Source organism: Populus trichocarpa, chromosome 7 (assembly GCF_000002775.5).
Source record: "Populus trichocarpa isolate Nisqually-1 chromosome 7, P.trichocarpa_v4.1, whole genome shotgun sequence".
Lineage (NCBI taxonomy): Eukaryota > Viridiplantae > Streptophyta > Magnoliopsida > Malpighiales > Salicaceae > Populus > Populus trichocarpa.
In genome coordinates, this window is record NC_037291.2 from 15,286,836 (window position 1) to 15,295,810 (window position 8,975).

The 8,975-nt window shown below is 36.2% G+C and overlaps 1 protein-coding gene across 1 annotated transcript; it reads left to right on the forward strand.

The window, feature by feature from the left end:
* Window positions 1-4,559: 4,559 nt before the first annotated feature.
* Window positions 4,560-8,492, forward strand: LOC127905527 (acetyl-CoA-benzylalcohol acetyltransferase-like). The gene is made up of 2 exons (XM_052454379.1): window positions 4,560-5,029; window positions 7,799-8,492. The coding sequence occupies exons 1-2, from the start codon at window positions 4,560-4,562 to the stop codon at window positions 8,490-8,492; spliced, it is 1,164 nt and encodes a 387-aa protein (XP_052310339.1).
* Window positions 8,493-8,975: the final 483 nt, after the last annotated feature.

An 8,975-nucleotide genomic window follows, 5' to 3' on the forward strand; every position in this document is an offset into this window, starting at 1 on the left:
GATAATGACAACAACGTGTCATTAGGTGATGACCAAGAAAAGGCACCTGCATCGACTCACGACGCTACCTCTTTGAGTGTTGTTCCACAATGTAGAGGTGGTGTCCCTTCATAGCAAAATCCATTCAGCCGTAAGTACAAGGCGTATTAAAAGGATGACCTATAAGTCAGGTTTCTAAACATCTTGATTGGAATCCTCATTTCGATGCATGGTTTATAAGATTTAAGGTTGATGTTAACTTAAAATCTTCAACTATTTTTTAAGTAAATTCATTTACTTTATTTAGAGTATTGATTTATTTTCTTATAAATTGTTAATGCAAGGGTAAATTTGAGTGGGATAGAGAAAATGACAATGTTGCGAGGAGAGTTTGGGAGAATCACGTTGTAATTAGGTAACAACGAAAATAATACAATAATTATTTTTTATTTTAAATATTAAAATTTCAGTTGTCATTAGCTCATATAGAATACGTTTATATCATGTAGGTTACATGATTTTTGGTATGAGGCGCAAAAAAAGCTAAAAAATATGCTAGAGAAAATGCTCTACTAGGCTGGAATGACATGGCGGTTTAGAAGGATTTCAGGCCGCCATACATCCTGGAGGATACATGGGTGGAATATATTCAGCACATGATATCCAAGCATTTCGCATGACGCTCGTAGTCCGGTGTGGGGAACCAGAGCTGACAAATTCACAACTCGGTTACCACGCGCACCAGCAGCTCCGTTCCTTTTGTTTTGCATGCGAAGCGGATGGTAAGAAGCATTTTAATCACATCTATCTTTAATTAATTTGTTGTTATTTATAAATATATTTAACTTGCAACATTTTTTTTCTTACAAGCTATGGCTCTTGAACTTGAACCGAGCCCAATGGAGCTTTTGTGAAGACGTGCGTGCGAAGTGAAGACCGCCAAAAGGAGGTGTAACAATTTGTTAACAACCGCGCTCAACACTTTATGGTATGTTCATTCAACCATTTTCTTTTGTAAGTTATTATTTTCTTGAATTGAATTTGATGATTTTAGTTTTTATTTCCAAGAGACATATAACAACCGATTGAGGGAGAAATACGAGAATGATCCTTCAACCCACCCAAATTTTGATCCGAATTTGTCGATGGAGGCAGGATCATCTGGTGGACCTGATAAAAATTGGGTGTATGAACTCTCCAACTCTACGACCAAGAACTTGCGGATGACTTGTAGTGTCTCAACCATTAGGAGTTCATAAGTGACTCGAAGAGTATGGAATGCAAATTTTTTCTTAATTAGCAAGAAGCACTAATTGCTTAATTTCTTGTCTATGTTTTAGGCCGCATGTCTCACCATGTTAACTTTTTCATAATTAGCTTGACTTTGCAACGAGAGCCATTAAGCTGGCTAATTCCCCTTTCTTTTCCTAATGATTCAATAACCATGCAATAATCCAATACCGAGCTTCACAATTCGACTTGTGGATTAATCTGATGTTCAAATGGATGACTGCTTCTCCATCCCTCAACATTCTTCTAGCTTACTACGACAACGACAATCTTTATTAACCATATCGTGATTTCCTTTACGATCCCTCTTTTACATTAACTTTTATAAGTTGCCCGAATCCAATACCGAGTCCTCTATTTTCTTTCGTGGATACTTCTTGCTGAAATTGCAGTATTTCTTCTCACAGCTCCCTGGATATGGAAAGTTATTCGTATCTTATGCATGAAAAATATTCATTTTGTTTTATTATATATAAATATCAAATTTTTTTATTTATAGCTATATTTTTTACTCAATATAAAAAAAAAAAAACCTACATATTCATTCTTTTATCTTATAAAAAAATATTTGATCCATAACAAGGTGAGTTGAATAAACATGTTAATAATTTCTCTATTTTGAAAAAATAATATTTACAATACTCCTTTGTGTTTCTTTTTCAATTTCAGTTTTTAATCTATTTTTTTTTTCAAATTTATTTTAATTTTCAAATTTAAAATTTTGTTTTTTTCTAATATTTCTCGATTGTTGATTTTATACAATGTTTTTAATTATTCTTTATTGAAAAAGAAATTCTATGTGTAAAATTCTATATTCTTGACATATATTCACATTTAATGGGAAAATTGATCAAATCACGATACAGGGATCATATTTAAAATATCTAGAGTAAGGGGACTGTATAAAAAATTAAAAAAAAAGGTGTCACAAATGGAATATATAATTATTTCATTGTTTATTAGAGCTTTGAGTTTAAAATTAGAGGATTTGAATGCAATTAAAAAATGAATTAAAGATTGAGAGCTCATATTAATGATTGGTCTAACAAATAAACGTTGAGAGATTACAAGGAAATGAAAAAAAAATAACAAATTAATAAAATGACAAAATTTGAAAACAACATAGGAAAAAAAAATAAAACGATTTATTTGTTTTTTTTTATGTTTTGTGTTTTCCCTTGAATCAATGAAATCTCAATTAAATTTTATTTAGTGATAAGAATTTCAAATTTAAAAAAAAAATTGATGGTTTTGCAGATATACATGTTTGAATTATGAATCATAATTTCATTTAAAAAAAATTACATGGCAATCTAATAACAAATAATATATTTACATAATTGATTAATGTTCTTATATATAATGTCTATATGCAGGGATATATCATATACTATTATTCCTTTATGAGCTTTCATGTCTCGTAACTTTATTGATCTAAATATGACAAAGAAGGTATTTTTTTTTTAATTTCACCCTTCAATATTTATTTGGTAATATTTTCACACTTATAAGGGACTCTTATTCGGAGATTAAGAAGATAAATCATGGATTCAATCGCAAGTTAGGTGAAGGAGGTTATGGCTCAGTATACAAAGGAAAGCTTCGAAGTGGTCGTTTTGCAGCTGTAAAAATTTTGCGCAAAGAAAAAGCTAATAGGCAAGAATTTATGAAAGAAGTTACCACCATTGGAAGAATTCACCATTGCAATGTGGTGCAACTCATAGGCTTTATTGTTGAGGGCTCGAAGCATGCCCTTATATATGAGTTCATGCCTAATGGATCTCTTGAACAGTATATTTTTTCTAGGCAAGGAAGCATACCGCTGAGCAACCAAAAAGTATATGAAATTTCTCTTGGGGTGGCTCGTGGCATTGAATATCTACATGAAGGTTGTGACATGTAGATTTTGCATTTTGACATCAAGTCTTAGAACATTCTTCTCAATGAAAATTTCACTCCAAAAGTCTTAGATTTTGGACTTACGAAATTGTATCTAACTAATAATAGCATTGTGTCCCTCACTATGGCTAGAGTAGCGATGTGTTAGGGTTTGGACCGATGGTGTTCATAATCATTGCACATTGGAGGCTGAGCATGTTGACACAATATTTAATGTGGTTCGACAAATCATCTACATCCACGGAAGCAGTCCATATTATTAGAGATAGAGAAAGTATACAATTCACACATACATGGAGAAGGAGGATCACATCCACTCAATGGTGGTTGTCAAACTTATGACTTTCTAGTTGCTGCATGTTTTTTTATAAATGGACGGTACCATCCGTTAAAGGTTGCTGCACATTAAGCAACAAACCTAACAATCACACCCTTTGCCATTCATGTGGGGCAATTGTCCTCATGCTTCTTCAGCACATGCTTGTATCTTGCAACTCTTCTAACCTTACCATTCTAAGAGCATCTTTGGCTAAGCTTACAAGTACTTGCCAAACCTTTCAATCACCAGAGTAAGCAAAGAACATGTTTGCTCATACCAAAGGATCACTACAACCAGATGGTCTGCCACATCACATCTGAAGAGTGTTAACGTTTGTCTCTTACACACGCAACACTCCCCCATCGAGCTTATCAATCATGCTTAGTCTGAAATGATCTATCAAGCCTTACACCAAGGCTTGCAACATCCCCTCAATCGGAAATATCTATCTCTGAGTGCGACAGTCATTAACTAAGAATGATAATATGATTATGAGCTCACTATTCTTCCAATAGTCTACTCTTCCAAGAGTTGTGTCTTACTTCTTCATGAGTTTCTCTCTGTTAGTCTTAAGATTCCAACTAGCTCTTCACCTTTAACCATGGGGGCAACTTATTAAAAGTTGATCTATATATATCTTTATACTCTAAGTATTAGAATGTCATTACTGAGCTCACCACTTTAACAAGATTCAACTTGTTCCCAGAACCTGCATAAGTCCTCTGCTCCTACCTAGCAGCCGTGTCTTAATGCTCCACAAGTCATCCACTTACTTATTGACAAAAGCTAATGTTTTCTAGCTCATTGATCTTTAGCATGAGGGCAATATCTATGAAAATCAATTCAGCACTTGTCTTCATACTCATCAAAGCCACTACATTGGCTATCCATACACTTGTCCACTCATATCTAGGCATTTCATCGGCTCTGGGGTGATCTGAATTTATGCTCATATAATGGCCCTCATACCTTCTCTCTAAGGTGTCTTCGCCTGTTGTCATGGGGCAGTTGCATCCTCCTTCATCTGGTATGCCTCAAAGTGACTCTAAAATTCTCTATCACCATGTGCACTATGGGAGAGATAATTGCCACTGATTACATAGAAAGATGGAGTTGTGGTACACTCTTCACAATTCTCTATCTCAATTTCTATGTTTGGAGCTTTTACGCTTTTCTTCATCTTGCTTGCACTCGTTCACTTGGGATGCTTGACAGCTCCACTTACATCAACTCTTCCTTTGGTGTCTTCACCTTTATTATAGGTGGTCGCCTTTCATTACAGGCATTCATACCCTCTCAATTAGGTGCCTTTGCAACAGCTCATATTTCCATCCTTGCATGCATTGGAAAGGTCTTCGATATTGTCTTCATTAAGAGCACAAGAGATTTTCTGTTGTACAACCTTAACACAGTCTCAGCTCTGAGCTTTATCAGGGAACACTTCTTCTCCTTGTACTTGTTGTCTCATTATAGTACCTTGCTAGATCCTATGGGTACTCCTGCACAGTCTTCATATTCCCTCGTGCAATTTCTATTCACCAGGTTTCTCTCAATTCCTTGCTTATATTTAATAGTTGCTCATCCTGTCACAACACCTATCCGAGTCAAAATAGGGTGCCAATCTTTATCCCATATTGTATTTCTCTTCCATTATCAAGGTCTTCATCAATTCTACTCTTGAGAAATCATAGTCACCGAATCTAGCTTCTTTGGAGAAATCACGGCTCCATCAGATCCTTGAACATACGGAACCCAAGTGTTCCTTTGTGCCTTTATTTTGCTAGTCTTTAATTATTTCATTACAAACTATTACATATATGAAAATAGTACCATATAGAGAAAGGAATAGGATACAAGCCATCTCTACACAGTCCCTAGAGAAGAACCCTCCTCATGATCTTGTCCTGAATGCAAAACCCAAATGCATCACAAATAAATATGCAATTGTTATCTTTACATAACCTATGAACCGATAGCAAGTGTTGTGACAGTTTAGGCACATGCAAAACTTGTTTTAATTGTAAAGAGCGCTGTAGAACAACAGAATAGAAGAACCAACATTAGAAATGCTCAAACCCGAACCTCCAGCAGTGGTAATAGTATCTGATCCTGAGAAAGGAGTAGCTAAGTTGAGTTGAGCTAAGTCAGAGGTCATATGAGTTGTTGCTCCAGTATCAGCAACCTAAAATTGCTCAGTAGATGTAGAAGGAGGAAAATTTACATGCATGGCACTAAGATTGGTGGAAGGAGGTCTACCTTGATAGGACAAGTTGCCTTTATGATAACACTGAATAGCAGAATGCCCAAATTTCCAACAAATTTGGCATTGGACTGAAGAGGTAGAAGAAGATGATTGATTATGCCGTTGACAGCAATCAACAGCTACATAGCCTTTCTTGCTACAGATTTGACAAATGGGAATGTCAATGCCAGGACGAAGAATATTAGGACTAGAAGAAGGTTAAGCTTGATAAGGGCGTGGACCAGGTTGATAATGACCATGGCTTCTTCCACAAACCTTTAAAATAAGAGCGTCTATTGTTAGAATGGTCACCGTTAGTGAACATTGCATTAGGACCATTAAAACCACCCGTGGAACCATGGAAAACTCCATGATGACCATTAAAACCCCCACTAAAGCCAGATGAAAGATGAGAAGATGGGAAGGACTTCGAGCTTGAAGAGTATCCTAGAGGTTGAAAATTAGAATTAGAAGTAGAATTACCTTCATCAAGAACAAGAGCCTTGCCTTGAAATGTCTGATTTTGGGCCAACATTGCAGAAACAAATGGGGATGCAGACTGAGTTTGCTCAAGAGTGGCTTCTTCAACAAGCAATTGAGATCGAAAATCTTTAAGAGACAAATGTATTATCTCTGCCTCTAATTATACACCTAAATGTGTTGTAGTCAGAAGGTAGGCCATTAAGAGCCAAGATCACAATATCATCATCCTCAAAATAAACTCCTGCTGCAGAAAAATGATCTCTTACATCTTTAATTTTTTGCAGATAATGAGAAACTGGTTCTGATCCCTTCTTGATATTCTGAAGCTCACTTTTCATCTGAAAAATTCATGCTTTGGTCATTGTAGAGAATCGATCCTTCAGCTGAATCCACATATCATGAGCACTAACACATCCAATAACATAGGAAATTGCAGTAGAAGAAAGAGTGGCAATAAGCAACTGCATCAATGCTCGATCATGCATTTTCCACACCTGATAGTCATCAGTTTCAGTGCCCTCAAGATCAGAATCTGCATCAAATCAGCTAGGACACTTCCTTGAACCACCAACAAATCCTAAAATACCATGGCTTTCCAGAAGAATTTGCATTTGAAAGTGCCATGTGAGATAATTTGTATCGTTAAGCTTAACTGTCACAGGAGTAGAAACTGTAGAAAGCAAAGAAGTTATAGGTGATTGAACAATCTGGAGTTGAGAAAAGGTCACCATTTTTGTTTTAGAATGCAGAAAAGGAGAAAAATATGAAGAGAATTGCCGATGATGAAGATAGAAGCAGAAGCAGAAAACAAGGAGTGCGGAAGCAGAGGATCAAGAATTATGCTTTGATACCATATGAAGATAGCAGATTTTTCATAGAAGACTGCTGGAGAATTAAGCAGAAATATGAAGAAAGCAGAGAGAGTGTATAACAGTTGAAGGAAGAAGATGAATGTAATCACTGTTTTTCATTACTTAGTTTTTACATTGTTGCAGATGTATTTATATCAAAAGCTGTAGACGAAAACTAGCTTCTTTCTCCAATACTAACAAACTTTCCTAACTGTCTAACAGTATTTTAACTGCTAGAGCCTTTGATCTCTTGACATGTGGCACGATCAGGTTCATTCATATCTTTACTCTCCCCACCCCACCTTTCTTGAGGTATAATATAAAATCTTATAGCAGTTTGGCTTTTGCTGGAAACAAAGCACCAGAATCAGCTTAAATAATCACTGCAGACATTTTATATTGTTTATACAGAAGTTTTTCAAGGAATCCAACCTCTAGTTTGTGTGAAAATTCTTCACAAAAATCTATACATCATCTCTTGCAAAGCGAAAGAATTTGAATATGAAGGTTCAGATCTTAGCTAGAAAGTTGATAACTCCATCATCTCCAACTCCACTCAACCTTCAGAAATTGAAAATATCTTGTTTAGATCAGAATTTTCCTTCAAATTATTACACATCGTGCATTTTCTACTACCCAGCCAGCGGTGAAGAAGATTGTGTTAATACTGCAGAAAAAAGCAAGCACTTGCAAAAATCCTTATCAGAAATCTTGACCTTACCCACTTGGAGGAAGATACGTGAAAGGAAGTGTCTTCATTGATTGTAATGACAATGGGGCAGAATATTTGGAAGCCAAAGCTAGTGGTTGCCTCTCTGAATTTCTCAAGGAAGGAGAGCTTGAAACCGAGCTGAGGAATCATTTAGCTCCACCAATATTTCAACCAGAAGAAAGCCCTTTGCTTATAGTTCAGTTCAACATGTTTGAATGTGGTGGACTTGCCATTGGTATATCTGTGACACACAAGATAGTTGATGGATTCACTTTGTTTACATTTGTTGATGCTTGGGCTACTGCGTGCCGAATAGGAATCGACAAAGTTCACTCCCCAAGTTTCCAATTGTCTTCCTTCTGCCCACCAAAAGATATGTCTTCCATCAAGACTTTTTCCCCGAGGAGCAAAAGAGATAACACGATTGTCGAGAAAAGGATTGTGTTTAATGGCGCAGCTCTATCAAGTCTGAAAGCAGCTGCTCATGTCAACGTTAATAATTCAGGATCGCTGAAAAACGAACCATCACGAGTGCAAGTGGTGACAGCTTTCATATGGAGGGCTCTCATCAAGGCCTCTCAAGCCAGATATGGATGCTTATGTCCTTCTTATCTAACACACATAGTTGACATGAGAAGGAGGACAGCGCTACCGATTCCAGGGAATATGTGTGGAAATTTTGGAAACATGTCAATTGCACAATTCATGATGTGGTAAATTGGCTCCATGAAGGAATGAGTAGCATTTTCTCAGAATGTGCTAAAGCTTCAAATGGTGATGACATGATTTCAATAGTGACAAACAAGATGCTTAAGATGAAAGAAATATTTGAAACAACTTAAATAGATGTCTATTTGTTTAATTCCTGGAGTCGGTTTCCAATTTATGAAGCAGATTTTGGTTGGGAAAGGCCAGAATGGGTGAGTAGCGTGTATGCACCAATGGAGGGGATTTTGCTATTGGACTCTAACGATGGCGATGGCATTGAGGCATGGGTTCGTTTGAAGGAAAATACCATGCTTCATTTTCAACAAATGCTGGAGATCAAATATTAATTCACTTGCCAAGAACAGCGAGCTCAAGAAGGTTTCTTTGGTTCTAGTTTCAAAATATTTAATTTGATTACTCAATCTTGTTGTTTCTTTCATGTTTTGGTTGTTTCTTCCTGAGTTGAAGTTATGAGTTCGGTAGCTGCTTCTG